At 37.6% G+C, this 20,335-nt stretch overlaps 1 protein-coding gene across 1 annotated transcript in view; it reads right to left on the bottom strand.

The window, feature by feature from the left end:
- LOC121313758 (cubilin-like) overlaps positions 1–20,335 on the bottom strand; it is an 88,090-nt gene that overhangs the window by 52,980 nt on the left and 14,775 nt on the right. The window contains exons 15-25 of the mRNA XM_041246560.1: positions 16,960–17,150; positions 13,213–13,369; positions 12,640–12,818; positions 12,388–12,553; positions 11,820–12,045; positions 11,173–11,303; positions 7,464–7,653; positions 6,985–7,145; positions 6,415–6,596; positions 5,512–5,668; positions 4,307–4,488 (exon numbers count right to left, since the gene is read on the bottom strand). Of these exons, the coding sequence (XP_041102494.1) occupies positions 4,307–4,488; positions 5,512–5,668; positions 6,415–6,596; positions 6,985–7,145; positions 7,464–7,653; positions 11,173–11,303; positions 11,820–12,045; positions 12,388–12,553; positions 12,640–12,818; positions 13,213–13,369; positions 16,960–17,150 (1,922 nt within the window). The remainder of the gene's footprint in view (positions 1–4,306; positions 4,489–5,511; positions 5,669–6,414; positions 6,597–6,984; positions 7,146–7,463; positions 7,654–11,172; positions 11,304–11,819; positions 12,046–12,387; positions 12,554–12,639; positions 12,819–13,212; positions 13,370–16,959; positions 17,151–20,335) is intronic.

Genomic DNA, 20,335 nt, shown 5'->3' with positions numbered 1-20,335 from the left:
GACTTTATCATTGTACTGCATATTCAACAGCATTACATGTGGAAGGGCAAAATATCCTTGGTTAGGTTTGTATTCTCTTTCATTTGCAATGTAAACAGACACCTCTTGGCAATAACATGCTAACTCTGATTTTAAAAAACACCTTTGGTCCATAATCTTTTAATACATTTGCCAGCTTGAGTAATTATAACACAAGGTTTACACATTTCAAATTATAAGAATATTTAGTACTGTACAAGAAAACAAAAAATAAGCTTTTTAAAACATTCAGCAAACATTCCCTTCAGCAGACATATAGTGTTCAAAAAGGGAGCCAATAGCCATGAAGCACAATGCCATCAGAGGCAACAGACCCCCGGTTCTCACTGTTTCATTTTCAAAGTTTCAAAGTTTAACCTTTTATTTTATTTGACAAGAAAACTAAACTTCTTGTTGGAGAACCTGGGAACAGACAGTGTACCTACTAAGGTAGTTAGACACCCAGTGAACAAGGGGTTCAGTATTGGTATATCATCTGATGATTACCAGGATATTCATTGAAGAACAAAGCAGTCAGTGTCTGGGGCCTATGTAACCGAGTTGCGGTGGTTGGCACTGCCACAAAGCTGGCTCCTTAGGGAGTGAGGTGTATAGAAAAGCCACCTCGTTAAAGGAGCCTTTAGCAATAATAAGACAGCAAGCTACTTTCCAGATAAAAAAATCTGGAAGCAAAGGTCCTTATAATCATTGCAAGGGAACAAGCATGTTATTTAATATACCAATTAAAATAAACCAAACAGCTAGCTCATGTTGGCACTGGATTACAAGAAAGCAATGTGTTTATTAAAAAAAGGTGCAAGATGCCAGTACCCTTACTGCTATTAGCTGGCACAAGCACAAATAAGACTTTTTTGAGAACAAGATACAGCCAGAATTGTCAAACAAAAATAAAGTTACTTTGTGCAAATCAGCATAAGAGCCCTCCTTTTTCTATAAACTCATATATTATATTATCAGCAATTTGCTGTAAGAGCTAAGAGACTATATATACAGTACCTACTATATATATATATATATATATATATATATATATATATATATATATATATATATATATATATATATAATATATATAAAGAAAACATCATTTCTAAAAAGAGGGTCCATTGCAATAGAGAGCTGACTAAAGCTTTTTAAAAACATTTTGGATGGTTACCACCTGGTATGTCACAAATATGCCCACTAATTAGAATTTTGGCATCTGCTGTCCACTAATACTGGAGGAGATAATTCACATCTCATTCAGTTTAAAACTCTTGTAATAGCCATTATCATCACAGCACAGCATCACATATCCAAATCAAGGGGAAGGAAACCAAACTAGTCATCTTTTAGAACCAAATGTGAGATTTCTGACCAAGCAGAAACACAGTACACAGATCAAAATTTCAAAAGTACAAAAACAAAGTCCACATGAGGGGTAAAAAGGAAAATGTGCTACCAGGTATAAAACTGCTCTCGGTACGATTTCAATCTGCAGACTGCTGGAACAACAGTGATGTAGTGGAAATGATCCAGAAACTGATAGCAGGGCTGCAACTGGGTATTTTATGTGGAGAGTCATTCAGCAGTGATGTTTTTTCTGATGTGTTTGTTCATTTGTTTGTACATTTATACAAAGATAATAATGTGATATGATTAAGACAGTAGTTCCACAAACTGCAAAGAGAATGGAGGACAGTGGAACAAGAATTCCACCACAAACCTGAAACTCATTCACATCTTTCACAGCAGGGCATCCATTACTTAAACAGACAGGTACGACAGGATGTGTCCTGTATAGTGGATGTCACTAATTTGTTCCTGTTTTGATAGTAGCTGGGAAGCAACCCACAATAACATTTTTAATTACAAAGCAGTTTTTTAATGCAAGTATTGTAAGAGAGCATTTATTTAACTTTTTCACTTAGTCCAGTGGTTGAATATGTTGTTTTGAGTTAGAACAATTCCATTGATAGGTGGGTGTTGGAAACCATATGGTTGAGTGCCTTTCGAAGGAGGTTCTATTTAAGATTTCAGCAGGAATTAATTTGCCTCCAGAACTGGAAGAGTGAACATTAAGGAATGTGCTAACCTCCTTGGCAAGTAAGAACCATTACCAGCTGCTGCTTCTTCATGCTCTGTAGAGCTAATTATTCAATATGGCAGCAGCATTTAGGAAACCAAATAATGTTACATGAAGCAGTGTAACCAAAAAGCTTTGTCAAGGGCTCTATCAATTATATAATAATACAAATCTGAGGGGGGGTGGGAGGGGGGGGATTTTCAATCGGCTAAGAAGAATATTCTAGTATTTATTTTTTGACAAGCAGAAAAACTAAAATGAATACAGCAAAAAAAAACAATAGAGAGATGACAGCTACGATTAGGAGAAATCTGATTGTATTTATTGCACAGGCAACAACTTGAGTGGCTACTGGTCTTCCTGGAGTGCTAGGACTAAAGGGACTAGAACTAAACCCTGCAGAACCCTATCAGAAGGTGTGGATGATCACCTTAACTTCTCGAAACAAATCATTACTAAGGACAGTAAAACAAAAAAAGGTGGGGGCTAAACAGTGGGCTGAAAGATTTAACAAAACCATTGAAATATATTATATATAAGCCATCTGATTTTCGGTTTTAACCGATAAAAACCAATAGAACACCCCCGATACAAAATAAATGAAATCGGTTATATTCAATAAACACAGGAAAAACACTGGAAATGGTTATTCAATTCATATTGACCCCTTTCCCCATGAAAAAATAAAAATAAAAATAACCTGCTAAAAAACTGTGTGTAGTGCAGTTGGGCATGTAGTCCAGGGGTGTGATAAAGAACTACATCACCCAGATAGATGCCTTGGGGTTTGTAATTAGAGCCAGGATGACTCTAATAAAATGAGGGACACCTGACTGTAGTTAATAAAAGCAGGTCAAGGGCTGTTAGCTGTCTTTGTGAAGGCTAAGGCCTGTGTGGAGCCAGTCTGTGGAAAACCTGTGTGGGCAAAAAGGTACTTTGTGTATTTAGAAGTGTTTTGTTTGAAACTTTGGTTTGTTCCTGTGTTTTATTTCTTTTATGTTTTAATAGGCGCTTTACCACAATTTTTAACCAGAATAGTAAACCTAAAATAAACAATACATAACTATAAACACTAAAGAGAACTATCATTTTACAAAGGACAACAAATAGTAAGTGGGATTTCTACCAAGTAAGCGCAGCAAAAAGAGGTTGGACTGCGTCAAACAGGAAATGAAAAAATGCACATATGGACAGTGAACTAAGCTCCTAAATTGAAGGGGTGATGTACTATGTTTGTGTAGCAACATGTCTTGGTGACCAGATTACAATTCTGAGAAAAGGAAGAAACAGCTACTGCCTTTATTTAAATCTAAGAGGACTCTAAACCCACAAATACAATGTTGCCATGACACACATCAACTGGGAGAACCCACAGCTGTTCACTGTTAGCCTTTATTGAAAGCAGGTTAATATATTATCAGAAAGCAGGAAATTATTTAAAAGAGAGCTCCACACCTCTCTCACCCCCTTAGTACACTGAAGGAGACCTGCGGTGAGGTTTGCTGCCACTAGTGTGGTTTCTACTTTCTGAATAAACAGAGGACTTCTTTCTCCAGTGTTGTCAACATGGCACCTTTCACTAAATATATTCAGAATTTTTACATACTATTTGCAAGTAACACCAATCTTTGTAGACACTGATGTGCGGTTACTAATATTTAGTTAGCCTGCGACTGCGTCATGCCATGGGCGTAGAAGTATTTTTGTAGCATACTTCTGACCTCATTGTCATATGTCCAGATTCTGATAGTTTCATGATCCCATAAGCAGTTCTAAAGATGTACAATATGTTCAAATGTACTGATAGGCATCTCCCATGGGCGATAATCAAGCTTTTCCATTTTGCTTCCCTAGGATACAAATCAGTAAATTCTCCCTCCCCTATAGTGGAAACTGGGTTTCTTTAAATAGAACGAGACAACAATGTGATGTCACCCTGCAGAGCTGAGCCATAATACCTGCCTTGGTATAGAAATCATAGAGCGTTATTATGTGTAGTGTTTCATTGGCTACTTTAAACAAAAGCTCACACACTTTATATCCTGGACTGCACAGGTTATCATTTTAAAAAGACATGCTAGCATTACATGGTTTTATAACCAGTCTCTAATAATAATAAAGTCAATAAGAAATGCATTATAGATAAAAAGCCGTCTTTTGTCTCTGTTTAGGGATTGGCTTGAGATCAGGAAGCATGTTTACCTCAATATAGTCGTAAATATAGAAAGCCTCCAGGTCAAACGCAGTGAATGTGTAATTGATAGTGTTGCCAGCTGTAGCCTGGATGGTCCAGCTGCAGTGTTTGCCATGGGGATAAGCATTGGGATAGTTGGGGCTCTCCAAGACACCCCTGCTGCGATTGGCAATGACCACTCCCTGGCAGACTGAAACATATAATGAAAAAAGTACATATGATGGTATTCTAATAGCCAAAACACTCCAGTTTACAATGATATACTAGTGTTCTTAAATATACAATGGGTACTTTCTGTGCGAGAAACTAAGTTCTAAAATACACAATATTTATTAGCATTATTTTAACAGGATATCTGGGTCAGTTATCTGCATATAGTGGGTTACATTAGTTTTCAGAATAAATATTACCTTCACTTAACTTTTAAGTCAATAAATAGTTAATGTACAAAACAGCACATAACAGTCTAATTGTATGCCCTTAGTTAACTGACAATTCAACACACTTGTCTGCTGAAATAAACGTTTGTGCTTTCAATTTGCACGTGATACACGACGTCCGGGTACATTGATGCCCACCCATGTCACTATACAGTACAACAATCAAAACCAATGAGGATCAGGGCAAGCTTCAAGACCTCAGAATTAAAGAATACAGTATTGAGCAATGCCTGATTTTAACAGGAAACGTGAAAGAGCAATACTAAATACAACATAACTCTTCCCTCAGACGGCAGCTAGAAACTAATACAGGCAAAGCCCAGAAAGGGTCAAAACCACCTCAGAAACTCCTTTATATTTCCACTGCTCTGCTACACTTGTCTAAATTATATCCATTTAACTCAAGCACAAGGTCCAGTTGCTTCAACAACAAATAATAAAAAGCAACCCTTGCACTATCCATTTTTATTTATTTTTTTATGCCAAAGTTTAGTTAATATTTAACAAAATCTTAAATTGCAATTGTGCTGAGGTCATTTCTCTTACAGTGCAATAGCTGCTTTTAAAGAAATCGCTGGTCTGTGTTAAATAAGAACTGAGCCTTGGCTTCAGCAGAAAGGGTAATGTTTAATAGTCTTAAAAGAGAAGTCAATGCTTGTGCAGTGTCGGTTCCGGAACAAACTGCCTTGGGAACAATGCTGAACAGTCCATGTGGGACAAGGCATTGGGATCCAAGCTTAGAAACCTCTGTCTGAACCTGCTGGAATGCTTACCTTGATTATATGTTGCAACAAAACCTCCTGCTCCAATAGACTGGTCAGTTCGCAATTTAACAAAGAGGCTTTCCCAGGTGGACTGAATTGGTGCAGGAATCTCATTGCCACAAAGTTTAGCCAATGGCATGGCATTGGTACTGTTGCCATTATACACCTGAGGGTGGAAAAAACAAAGGGTTTAATTGAGCACAATGTACAATGTCCTCTGTTTGCACACTGAATGTAGGTATTGTTTTATAAAAGAGAAGTGGTTGGGAACTGTGCGTGTGACAGCTGGTTCTCGTCTGATAAATAAAGGAGGCATTTGAGACTACTACTGGCTGCATCAGTACTTGCCTGTTACAAAAGAGCCAGCAAATCTCATTGTGATGTATTCTATTAACTGAAAACAGGATGCAACTAGTGAACATGAAGATAAGTCTTCTGAGTGGATACAGACTGAGACTGAGCAGAAGATTTTAAACCAGAAAGACAGACTGTTGTCTCTAATGCAGCCAGGATTTATGTTAAATATAGACCTCTGTAACTCTGTGTAGCTGCTGAGCCTAGCTCTGTCTTCAGCAGAGCAAAGAAGTATTTTGCTTACATGTATTGTTGCATAATTATATAAGAAATAACAACTGATGCATATAATATTCAAACCTGTGGTTTGAATATTACCATCCAGAAATGTTAAACTAAATAAAGTGCTACATTATGGTGGATGAGTTTCCAATTTATTTTGTTCAGCAAATGCATGAGAGGCCCAAGAAGCAGCTAGTGTCCACAGCAGTATTTCATGAGGTATAATACTATATGCTACAATACTATTGCGGTTCAAGTATAAATCCTTAAATGTCACAATTGAGAAAATTACCCTCCCTACTTTTCTTTGGTAGCTTGTAAAACAGTTCAACGTACCACAAGGTAGTCATACATGCAGTTTGTGCTGGACTCCAGGTGGAAGTCACTGAACCGAAGCTGTATCTGACTGCCGGGGTTGGTCTTCAGGAGCCAGTAGCATTCAGCGTTGGGGTGGTAGGGCAAGGGGTAGTTAGGGGAGGTAAAACTGCCAGTCAATGTAGTCAGGGCTCCACCACAACCTGTGACCAACAACAAAAGACTTCATACTTCCAAAAAACGTCTTGAATTGATATAATATTACTATATCAATTGACAATGCACTATTAAAAAGCACCTTAAAAGTTGTCAAAGAAGGGGTTTGAAACCTATAGCCCTGCCTAGTCAATCACATATTTTCATGGACCCCTTTTGTTCAAGTTCAATGCATTCTTTTAACTTCTCTGAGAGTGCGTGTACAACACGTTGGTGAGGTTTTAGAATGGGGAGCTGCAAAGTGTGTAGACCAATATGGTTGAGTTTCTGCCTACAAAAGCGAAGGCCTCATTCTCAACAGATTCACCATCTTCGCTACTGATTTCTGTAAAGGCACAGCAAAATAAGTTTCTATGCTTTCACAAAGTTTCCTACCTGACAATGTCCCATCCCAATGTGCCATAAAGCCTTTGTAAGTCACAGTGAGATCTGATGAGAACTTTATCCACAGTCTGTTGCTATGGGAGATGACAAGGGGTGGGGAATAACTTCCACAATATTTGCCGATCAGTGGGGATGTTTCGTACCCTCCATCTCTGTTACAGACATTTTGAAAAGCAAAATATAAGATTATGAATCGTAAACTTGTTATTGACATAAGTGTGTAGTAAAATGTTAAAAGATATGCTTCATCATTAAAGTTTTCATTTAAATGTGTACCGTTTTTTCATAATTTAATTGCTATCTGCATAATTCTAATACACAGTCTTGCACAGTTTGAAAATGTGTTAGAAAATATAATAGCAATGGAAAACAGGCTAAATATTATACATATTATACAGAACTGGTGAAGGGATGTACCATGTACAGTACTGCACAACATAACCCATCAACGACTCAGAAAACCCACTTACCTAATTTCAATATGATCGTAATTACAAGAGGGGTAGGTGTGTTCCAGTATAAAGTCAGTGAAGTTCAGCATGATCTGACGGTTTGTCTCGACGATGATTTTATAAACGCACTGTCGGCTGTTGGGGTAGTTGTTGGGGTAGTTGGGTGATGTTAGTGTCCCTGTGGGTGCAGTGTACACTTCTCCACAGTCTGTGAAGGGAAGCAAAACTTTACAGTTAGAAAAGAAAAATGTTGTATTGGCTTGTTAGTCAGGTCCAAAATTACTGACTTGGGGGTGGGGGGGGAATAAACCAGAACTTGTGGATGAAATATGGAAACATTAGTTAGTCAGCATTATTCTGTAGGGCTTTGTAACAGATTTTAAATTGCTGGTGCCCAAATAGTTCCACAGGGCTCACCCGTGCCTCGCCCCACTACTCAGATTCTGTAAGAAGACGACGCTTTGCTCTCTAAATGGCTAACATCCGAATCAGTTATTTCAACAGATACACACACGCACGCATGCATGCAGAGTACACACACATGCATAGAACTTTCTTCTTGTTATGGGTCAACACATCCAGTACCTCAAGTACTAGACACAACAGCCCTCCAACACATTTAACCAGCAGATGTACTTTGACCGGAAATGTATCATGGTTTCTATACAGTGCCCCTTGCACAGTGAGAACAGACTCTGTGAATTGATCTTGGGGTGAAAGTAAGAAACCCATTGCATAGCGGGTTTTAATACCAGCTTAATTAGCCACAATGTATAGGTAACAAGCTCAGGTGTGTCTCACTAAACTCAGAGTAATACCAGGGCTGGATCAAACTGCTATGCAATGGGAGTCTTTCCATCTCTGTGATATAACACTCAATTCAATGCTATGGAACTTTAAGGGACCTGTGGGAATGAACATGCATGCAAAATAAATGTAGCATAGACTTTCATGTAATGCATCTACCCGGTATTATAATGTACCAGCTTTTTGCTATTGTTAAAGGAACGTAGTTCCAAACGAAGGTATACATGAGCACTGCTTATGTAAATACTACTTGCTGCAGTATGGTTCCATTATACGAGCACTACAGAATTTACCGTTACCAGCATTTGGGTAGTTTTTAGAGGTTCAGGCACTCAGCAAAGCAATGCTCTAATAAAGTCAACTCCAAATGCAATGGAAAATCAAATTACTGTGATCCTGAACTCACTGCTGGCATTTAATTAACTGGCACATTTCTACCAACCAAAAGAAGCACAAAGACCCTTTGTGGAGTTTCGCAAATAACAAACTGGAAAGGCTTTTGGCATAGCATTTGGTGGCATTTGGAGGGGGGGGGGGGGTTTACTCCATAAACATTTAGTTTGCCATGCATTCAGACACAATCACTATTTTAATGATAAAATCTCAGGCTTGGTTGAATATGCTTGGCTCGGGTTGTTTATATAAAAAAAGCGCTTTACACAGTGATTTGGCTGTAATGATAAAGAAATCATTTAGTCAGCAATTCTTAATAATGGCATTTTAAATAAATAAGGTAACATTTAAAACTTTGCAATCCCCCTGATTGGAAACATTTAATTGGAAGTCTTTTTAAAATGTCTGGGGGTCCCACAGGTGGTTGGCAAGACAATGAGTCTTCTATTTCATTTAATTTGCCACCATCTTTCTTTGTGAGAGCTTTCCAAATACATTATTAATCCTGTGTGGATGCCAGTGTTGAAATTACCTCAGAATTTTGGAGGAATGTTTTGACCAAGTGTTAGATACAAGAGATGGAAAAAGGAGAACATATGCAAGACTTTTTACAGTACAACAGCATTATACAGTAATTATGACACCCTGCACTGGAAAAGAACTAATACACTTTATGAGATTTGTGATAATAGGACTACTGTTCACACATGGCGTTCTTGCCTTGCGAAATGAATAATGATAACAAATTTCCCGTTAACCTGTAGTAATGCTTTCTAGAAGAAAATCACCAAATGTTTCAAAACTGCTGCAGAGTTCACCCATTTACAATACCGCTTAACAGAAACACTCACATGGCAAGCTTTTTTTATTGATGAGTCTTTGAAATTTTCTGCTATGCATTGTGCTCAGCAGCATGAAAAAACATGAGAAGCAGCAATGCTCACTCGCCCCATTGCCTTTCACTCAACTCCACTGTTGGGCCATGACAGTGCAGCATATAGCCATCCTCTTTCATCCAATTCTACCAGAGTGAGAGCATTTCTGGACTGTACAAAGTTGGCGAGCAGTCTTATTATCTTACAGCTTGTACTCTTCTGTATTATCTTATCTTACAAAACCACAAGACCATTTTGTTATGTAGTCTTGAAGTAACTATCCACACCGACCATTCCATGTGTTGATTTTGTAACTTCTAAGATAGTGGGAGGAAAATATGTTCATGTACACAACACAAAAATGAGGTATAGGGCCACCACTGGCAGGGCAGAAGAGCACTGAATCTACCTGACAAGTCTGCAATGTTCTAATCATTCTGGATATGGAACAACCAATCTCTACTTCTTTCAGGGATGACAGAGGTGGAATGCTGCGCACAAAGTCAACATTGTTTAGAGAGAGCCTCATGAAACGAGAGTTATTTGTGAAGTCTTGGATAAAAAGCACCTGCCATTCAAGCACCTACTATCAACCTTCTTCAAAGTCTCTCAGCTCCACTGGCTTGCCCATTGTGACGATACTGACACTCATCGAGGAGATGCAGACTTTAGGAATGCCATTTGCTTAAAAATGTAATTAATTATACATGGGACTGCCAACTTACACAAAAGCATGTGCTTCCATTCTTTGTGTTCTCCCTGTTTTAAAAAAATGAAAGCGGACAGTGTTCAAAGATTTTAAAATAAGAGACATGAAGTGGGACACTGGCAGCCTGGTCAAGATTCTACTGTGTTGGATTCACAGTAGATGTTATCTAAGGCATTAGGATGTTATCTAAGGCATTAGGTACTACATCAGCAAACTAGGTACTCATGCAAGCAGAAATTAATAGCGCACCAGAAACATTTCTAGAACCACATCAGTCTTGGCAGGAATTCTGAGGCTTTTCAACATCTACCAAATAATCACTGAATACAACATGCTTCTTTGCTGTACGTCATTCATAATGAATGAGGTGCTGTGGTTCCAATTACTCATTATAGCTTTCCAAAGACATCTCACAGTACAGCTTTACGTTTTACATCACCATATAGAATTAACTAATTTTGCTTCACAAACCTGCTGAATAATGTTACATTATTGAATTACATACCGCTTTGCAGTTTTGAATATAATTAATGAAAAACTGACAAATTTAAAAATGTGACATTTAGAAATTCAACAAGAAATACTGTAACACTATTATGGCTTTTGGTAGCTTTTTCGATATCATTTTATAGTTTCTTTGATTACATGATGTTAAATAAAATATCTAAATTATTTAATATTAATATTTCTTTGGTTACTACAGTTCAAAGACTCAAAGTTTTTTTTTTTTTTTTTTTTTTTTTTATTGTTGAATAACATTTTCTCTCTCCTCACCAACTGAAATTTGAAACCCATACATCACCGTTACATGGTTTGTACAGCTGTTGTGATTATCTTACCGCTGTTATTCTTCTGCAGTTTTAACAGAATTAAAACGTTTCCCACTCACGATAAAGCCCGTTCTAAATTCTTTGTACATGATGCATTTCTGTTTTGTGCTTACCTGTGGTGGCATTGATGGACACATAGCTGGCAGAGAAGCCCTCTGTGGATATGCTTGAATCTGACACAAACAGGACGGTCATCATGTTGTCAGTGCTGGTAAGTGATGGGGGAGCTGATCTTCCACAATATCTAGCAAGAACAACGGAAATTAATACACTACTACTGCCGCATGCAATATACAGTAAAACCTGTCTAATCTAGCACTGCTAGGGAACAGGAAATTGTGCTGTGTGTGGTTTAGAAAGGTAACTTTTAAAAAAGAAACAAACGTACGAGACACCAGAATGATGCCGAATTATACAGAATGCCAGTGGGTCTGGATTAGACAGAGTTTCTGTATTATTAGTTTTTTAATGCCAATGATTAGCCAATCAGAGGCTTTGGCAAATACAAAACTGCTACTTCACCAACAGAAAACATTGTGTTTGAATTATTAAAGTAGGTTGGTCCATTGAAAAGTATCAACAAAATCAACCCAATAGTTTACAAGTGGAAGTCAGCAATTCAGGAAAGGTGCAATGTGGTTATGTAGAGCACATAATACAAATTGCAGATGACTGAAGTGACTTCTAACAGTTAACATTAAATGGGCATATGTATGTGTTTATATAATATTTTTCAGTCATTAAAAAAAGAAAGTCTTACCTTCCAAGTTTCGTTCCTGTAGTGACAGTGCCATTATCATACACTTCAACATAATCGTAGTCACAGTTATGGTGGAACTCCATGTTAAACGAAGTGAACGTTAGGCGAATGATGTGCCCGGGCACAACAGAGATGTACCATGTGCAGTTGGCTCCATGTGGGTAGTTTGTTGGGTGGCCTGGGCTAGTAATTATTCCAGTAGGTCCAGTAAGAGTCTCCCCACAACCTAGAAAGGTTAAAATGGCAAATTGGAAACTCTCAAAGATTGCATTTTATAAAATGTGGGATTTGATTTCTGATTCTGCTGCTGGATATGAAATTAATATGAAGCTAAAATGTGCTACTTAAAACAGCTTTGATATATTTCAAAACCTGCCTATTTTATTTATTTATTTGTTTTACCACAAAAAAGGAAAGCCAAGAAATGCCACTGACATGTAGTGTCGACATTAAAACTGCAGATCACACACTAATATAAAATATTTATTTGCTGTATGTATTAATGTTTTCTTTAAATGTGCATTTCTGTGGTATAAAATCACTTTTTAAAGTGCGTCACAATGATTACCTGCTTCTGCTGACCCGTACTCGGCTGTGAACCCAAAGTTGGTGACAGAGGAGTCCGTCACGAAGCGGATGTACATGGACCTCTGTGTGGACTGGGCCGGGGCTGGAATTTGTGTGCCACAGTATTTACCAATCAGGGGGGAGCTGGCTGTAGCGCCATCCCTGAGCTTTAACCAAAACAGTTACAGTGATATCAGTAGAGTTTGAATACCTCAGCAACCAACACAAATCATTATGATCTGGTACTCCTTACCTCCACATAATCAAAAGCACAGGAGCCATGGCTCTCAATATCAAATGAGAGGAAGTTCAGCGTGACCACCTGTCCGGCGGGCTGTGTGATGACCCACGCGCATGTCTTGTCGTGGGGGTAGGCGTTGGGATGGTACGGAGTGCGAATAGTACCTGTACCAGACAGGACTCCTCCACAAGCTGAAAGATGACAGAACTGAATGAGAAGCATTTTAAATGCACTGGAACGTCAGCAATTGCATTTATGTGGGATGTAACAGAGACTATTCAATAGATTTTTACAATTAGTTAGCAATGAAGGACAAACAGCAAACTTGTTAATTTACACAATATACTTTACTTCTGTTAAAGGTTACACATCTAAAGGAAGGCAGGGGCACATATCGTTTTTTAGCCCACACACTAATTTGCAAAATATTGTGAACAGTCTAATATTAGGGGACCCAACCACTTGAGGGATGAGTATTTTAAAGAGTCAAATCACCCAAAGACAGCTAACATTTGACTTAATTCACCACCACTTCACATGCATATGATTCTCTGTATTAAGGGAGTCAATCTTTGTACTTCTTACCGACTTGATATATAGCTCGGAATCCTCCTTTTGTTATGGATGCATCAGACTTGAATTTGATCCACAGCCTGTTTGACGTGGATACAATCGGAGCAGGAAGTTCAGAGCCACAGTACTTGCCGATCAGCGCATCAGTTTCTATGGATCCATCCCGCACCTATAATACATCCGAATTATTCACATGCTACATAACAGCTAGTAAGTTCAAACAAGTTTCCTTTCCCTGGTATTGGTGTTTGGTCACAATTCTCTTGAGTGTGCATGAGTGACCTATTTACTGACCTATAAACTTGACTCAAATCAGTCAAAAATAAAAAAATATATATATATAAGCATATATATATATATATATATATATATATATATATATATATATATATATATATATATATATACTATATATGAATAACATATATATATTATAATGTGTAAAAAATGTTAGACTCTGCATTAATGTTGTTGAAGCTGACACCCTGGGATCCTTCAAGAAGCTGCTTGACGAGATTCTGGGATCAATAAGCTACTAACAAGCAAACAAGCAAGATGGGCCGAATGGCCTCCTCTCGTTTGTAAACTTTCTTATGTTCTTATGTTCTTATTAGTGGTACTGGGATTATCAGTGGTAGTAGTAGTAGTAGTAGTAGTATATCTAGGACAAAGAAAACACTTAGTTAATACAAAAGTAATAAACATAACTGAAGTCAGTAATAAAAATGTCAGACCAGTCAACGGCAGTCTGTTTATTTTTTTCCCCATAGTGTTTTAAGAATGAGAAGTGAACAGAGAGCTTTCACATTCATGAGCCCTACTGTACATCTAAATGAAGAAAGGGGAGATAATAACAGCCTATCAATTTATAACAGATATCAGCCTCTCTGGTCAGATCTGGACCTGTTATGTCCCCTGAGAAATTCCTGTTTTATACAGATCTGATTTGAACAAACCTGATTATGTTCATATTCCAGCAAACCGTCAATGGGCACAGATGGTAGCAAATCTACTGGGTATAATGTGCTTTCACTAGTAGCAATGGGATTCCATTGGAGAAAACACAACAGGTACCACTTATTTCATATCAGAATCATAAGAACAAGCTGACAGGTTTACATAAACAAGTATTTTTCCGCTAAATCAGCAAAGAAGAGTTCTGAAAGAAAGCATGCACACATATTTAGGTTTTCAGAAGTGTTGTACCACAAATCTGCTTTGTCCATTGCATGTAACAATATACCTGTGCACTGAATCTGTTATTTTCAACACACCTACTCAGAGACATGCACACTGTAGTATTCAAAATAAAATGCACAAAGAAATGTATTGAAAAATTGCATTTACGCCTGTGCTTAACAAACTAATTATAGGTCTTGAATGTCAGGAACATTGAATCCAATTATCAGCCTACTCAGTGAATACTAGGACTTGCCCTTTCAGACTGAGACAGATTGGCAATTAAACAAATGAGACTGTCCTTTCCATCAGTCCAGCTTATCAAACAGTTTTATTTTTGCAAGCATATATTGCCGTTTAGGGCATAAGGAAAACAAGCCATTTTTTAATTTATTGAATCATCAGCTATTTATATAATACATTTTCAAATTAGAAAAACATGCTGTTTCTTGACTATAATCTCAAATATAATCAGGTTTTGGCATGCATTTAGATGTTAAATTGAAAAATAGAAATGCAACGACAAAACAGCAGCTCAGCCAGTCTGGGATAGTATCTCAAGACAATATGTTAAAGGATTAATGAAATAAGGTTTAGAGAATGTGTCCCACAAAAGGTTGATGTACTAAAGTGTTGTGGCTGTCACAATAGTCACAAACCAGTTGCAAACGAGTCAGAAGTCTAAGGTGAAATGTACTAAACAAGTGCAATGCTGTTAGCAACTTTTTAGGGAATGCTTTGCAGCAGCAGTTTTTCTTTGCTGTTCAGATGAATATGTAATTATGGGCCTTCCTGCTTTAATTTAGAAAAAGGGGGTGGAGACAGTGCAAATGAGTGTTTTCAGATATTATAATGAGATGCGACAAATTGCGACACTTACACTTGCATCAATTTATTAAAAACTTTTGAAAGCAGTCGCAATTGTTACTGACATTTCCCAGTCTGCTTTTTCTCGACCGTTGCAGTTGTGCTCAACGCATTTTTGAGGCAAACATCCAAATACCTGTTTTTCCCTAAAAGCCAAGTGTACTTAAAAGCTTTGAAAACCAGTTTCTATGACATTTCTTGTTTCCCCAACGTGCTGGGAGCAATAGACTGCACACATGTGCCAATAACCCCTCCAGCTCATTGTGAACATCTGTACAGGAATAGGAAACACACCTGTTCTGTTAATGTGCAGGTAGTTTGTAATTGTGCACAATTTAGCACTGCATCCTGACTAACTAAAATAAAAAACTGACAGTATACAGTCGGCTTATAGGCTACTCATTATAATACAAATTAGTGGTGTATCAATGCAACATTTGTTGCTGGTCCCTTGAAATTCGTATTAATGTGAATTGACTGTCCTCCTGTAAGTGCCATAACTTGTCAATGTGGCACCATGATCTATTTTGCATTAACTGTCTAGGCTACTAAGTAGGCAAAGTTAACACCAATATGTACAATGCAGCAGCATGCTTTATTTTGTGATACCGGTAGCCTACAGGCTAAAGTAAAAAGAAAGTGCACTAGGTGTTCATTTGATTTTACTATCCTGTATATTGTATAGGCCTACTGTACAGATTCATATTTTTTTCATAATGTAACGTGTAGCCTGCCCAAAACACATTAGTGTTATTTCAGCACAATGATTTATACATTTAAAAAACACTGAGCACTATAAATATATGTGTGTGTGTGATTTTATTGTATTTTTTAAACCCAACACCTCCTTATGTCAGACAAACACATCCGGCTTAGCGAAGGGCTACTGTGCAATTATGAAAAGCTTTTTGATGGAAACACATTTTTTATTTGGGGTTGAAGGTTGGGCCCCACTATAGAATCTGATGGGATTAAACTGCCTTTCATTATTTATTCAAAAAAATGTTACACAACTCTCGCAATGCTAGAGATCTCGCTAAGACAGTGCAAAAAATATTTAAATGAGTATATTGCAGCTCTCTTTGATAACATTTTCTCTTTGTACATACAACATGTAAACTTTGCGAATTGTTGCAACAGAAATGCAAATTGTGGTTTGTGTGTGATGCGACTGGCACATCTTAGTACATCTATCCCTCAATGTTATTCAATATTCAAGCATATGTGGTGTTTGCAGTTTTAGCTGGCCTATTATATATTATTAAATAACAGTTAACAGAAAATAAATAATGTACATTATGTAAATGTAATGTGCATTACATGTTTATTAGCTGTTTGTTAACAGTTAATAAACAAACAAAAAAAAACGCCTTTAAAATAAAGTGTGACCAAAATAAATTGTCATCTCATTAGGGGGAAAATACAAATTCCCAGTAATAATACATTGTTTACCTGTTTAATATCCTATTATTCTTTATGATTCTCTATTCGTGTTTCCGTTTAGATAATTATTTGCCAAGCTTACTTTTTAATCCAGTACATATTGCTTCTAAAACGACTCCTCAGGGTAGGTTGTGGGGAAGCAAATTAGAATCATACTAGATTCAGGGCACTGTGCAATGTGAATAAGCTTCCCTGCCTCACTTCCCAATAATGATCCTTGAAACCCTCAGAGAGATCAATCAGAGCCTGATCAATGACGAATCAGTTTACCTCAACATAGTCGAAGTTGCAGCTGCTGTGGGACTCGAGGTCTATGTTGGTGAAGTTGAGGTAGATGAGTTCATCGGCTGGCTGTCTGATGATGTACACACACTGCCTGTTGTTGGCATAAGGATTAGGCCAGTTGGGAGAGATGATAATGCCCTCACTGTCTGTGTATGTCCCTCCGCAGCCAGGATCAGCTGGAACACAAAGGACCCAGGGGACCAATTGGTAACATCTGCTTAGAGCAATTTCAGTGCTAGCCCATATATATTAACCAAGGTCTATAGATTTAATACTGTACAGAAAATAAAGCAGGTTCTTTGTGAGACAAAGTATAAGGAAATCAAGGACCACTGGGTCATGCATCTTTAATTGGTTACAGGGCACCATCATTTTACAAGAAATGCATTACGGTTTATAAACATTAAGTAAAACGGATATGTGAAAAAGCATGTGAACTTTATCACTGATATAGATTGAAACAATGTGGCAATGAGAAGCTTCATTTATTCTGTTCTCGACCAGTAATGAGGCTTAACTAAGAGAATCACAGAATGTAACTGTGTCAACATTTGAAGAAACCATCACTATTCTGTGACCATAAAACAGATTATTGTTGTGTCATAGAGTTCACAAAGAGCGCATTTAGGGGAATTATAACAAACATAATAATAAAAGTTCTGTTAATGTTCTATCCATATGTTAACTTTAACACATAATTGTACAAGTGCTTTAAAACAATTTAGGCTCAAAACAAGGCAAGTTAATGTTAACTACATGGAGGGAAAGTATGGTTTACTGCCAATTACTTTATGATCTCACATAAATGCACATTTTCCTAAACACAAACATGTCAACAAGCTTTGACACCAATCCTACAGGAGGAATTGATTCCATCAACAAGTCTGACGAATTAGTAAAGTTATATAACTCAGCACTTACTAACGCCCTCAACTCTGTGGCACCTAAGAAGTAAATGTGACCTAAGTGTCTAGCTCCCAAGCCTTGGTTCACACAAAACTTGATTATTCTTAGACAAAAGTGCACTCAGCTGAGCGGCGTTGGCAAAAAACATAGCTATAAGTTAACAGCTGACTAATTCTTTCTTAAGTTAACTAGGAAACAGTACCGTCAAGCTATTTTTATAGCTAAGAAATCTTACCTAGCAAATCAGATCGAAATATCCAAAAATCGACCAAAAGAATTATTCAGGGCTGTAAGACAATTGTCTAATCCTCAATTTATAGAGCAGGTACTCCCCAACTCTGTAGAAACATGTCAGGCGTTTCTTTCTTTTTTTGATAATAAAATAAAAAATCTTAGATTAGACATCTCTAAAGCTTCGACCCAAACTTCATTTTGTTTTCAGGGGAAAGCTCATTTGTCTAACTCTTTTTCTAGTTTCAGTCAAATTACTTTGCCTGAACTTACTGCAAATCTTTGTAAAATTAAGCCTACTTCCTGTGATAGCGATCCTTGTCCTTCAATGTTGGTTAAACAGAGGTATACAGTCCTTGGGCCCACCTTACAAAAAGTTGTCAACTCTGGGTTCTGTTTCTCCTTTACTGAAGAAAGCTACTTTGGACCATACCCTCTCCATAATTACCATCCCATATCACATCTACCTTTCCTAGGTAAGCTCACAGAAAAACATGTTGTCCAGCAGTTGCAAGAATATCTAACCCCCTTTCAACTCCTCGACATAAACCAGTCCGGTTTTCGCCCCTTCATAGTACAGAGACAGCTGCACTGTGTGTGGTTGATGATTTACTTCATATGCTGGACAAAGGAGGATCAGCTCTTCTGATCCTGTTAGATCTCTCAGCAGCTTTCGATACTATAGACCATGATCTTTTTTTGCAGAGGATGGAGCGAGATGTGGGCATCTGTGGATTGGATTAAATCATTTTTAAATAATCGCTCTCAAAAAATAACAATGGGGCCCTATTCCTCTTCAGCCTGTCCAGTCACTTGTGGAGTCCCTCAGGGGTCTATACTGTCTCCTCTACTTTTTAACATTTATGTGCAGCCACTGGGAGACCTGATTAGGGCTCATGACCTTTGTTTTCATCAATATGCTGATGACACAACAGCTATATTTGGAAATATGTAATGAACAGGATTTTAATTCTTTGTCTGCCTGTCTACATGACATTACTGGCTGGATGTCTGCAAACCGGCTTAAACTCAACCCAGACAAACGTGAGTTCTTATTCGTTGGATCAGAATCTAAACTTGCTGATCTGAGACTCATGGCATCTACGCTTACCATTAATGGAACTCATTCTCTATTTGTAAACACAAACAGGAGTCTAGGCATAGTGCTGGATAATTCTTTGTCGTTTATTCCACAGATGAGGCATGTAGTGAAAATCTGCTTTTTTCATCTGCGGATAATAAAAAACATCAATCCGTTTCTGTCTGTCAGAGATTGTGCTACTGTCCTGAATGCTCTGGTGACCGCTCGTCTTGACTATGAGGGATTGCCGTGGTGTAGGACTAGGCTGCTCCGGAGCATCCAGAATGCCTCAGCCAGACTCTTGAATGGTCTGTATCATCGAGGCCATACTTCCCAGATATAGCTTGATTTACACTGGCTCCCAATCGAACCACGAGCCCAGTTTAAATTACTCTATCTAATCCACAAAGCTCTCTACCAACAACGGCCAAAACATTTGGCTGAAAAACTGCAGATTTACAACCCAAATAGGAATTTGAGGCCTTCAACTACTATGATTGTGCGCCAACCATGTTTTAAATTAAAACAGTTTGGTACTCGAGCATTCTCAGTCATTGGTCTAAGGATCTGGAATGCTCTTCCAGCTGAACTCCACCTCACCTCAGAGATTATTCCATTCAGAAAAAAACTAAAAACATTTTTGTTTAGTAAATTGCGCTAAATCTGGAAGTCTATTCAGTTTTATTTTGATATCTTTATGTTTGTTCTGTGTAGATTTTGTGCTTATTTTATTTAATATTTACTTTTATATGTGTTGCATAAATTCTAGACCAGCTGATATGTAAGACTATGTTTAGGACATTGTGCAGCGCTCTGAAATCCCTTTGTGATCTGATGTGCTTTATAAATTATATAAATAAAATAAGGTCAAGGTTCAGTGTTTGCAACAGCACAATGCTGCATTAGACAAAAGAGCCAAACCATATGAAATTTCACATGACCCCAATAATGATACTAGACCCTGATTAGTCAGCCAGAAGATTACTAGGAAGAAAGACACTACAGTTGTCATCATTTGAACACAACAATTTTAGAGGGCTACTCTATGGTTAAAAATGTTTTTTTGAATATTTGTGAACTGTTTCTAAAAGTACCTTAAATCTGTTTTATCCGTTATGAATCTTGTGACTCAAGGCAAGCAGC

Source organism: Polyodon spathula, chromosome 4 (assembly GCF_017654505.1).
Source record: "Polyodon spathula isolate WHYD16114869_AA chromosome 4, ASM1765450v1, whole genome shotgun sequence".
NCBI classification, from domain to species: domain Eukaryota; kingdom Metazoa; phylum Chordata; class Actinopteri; order Acipenseriformes; family Polyodontidae; genus Polyodon; species Polyodon spathula.
Note: the sequence above shows the minus strand (reverse complement) of the source record. Positions and strands in the feature narration are given on the sequence as shown.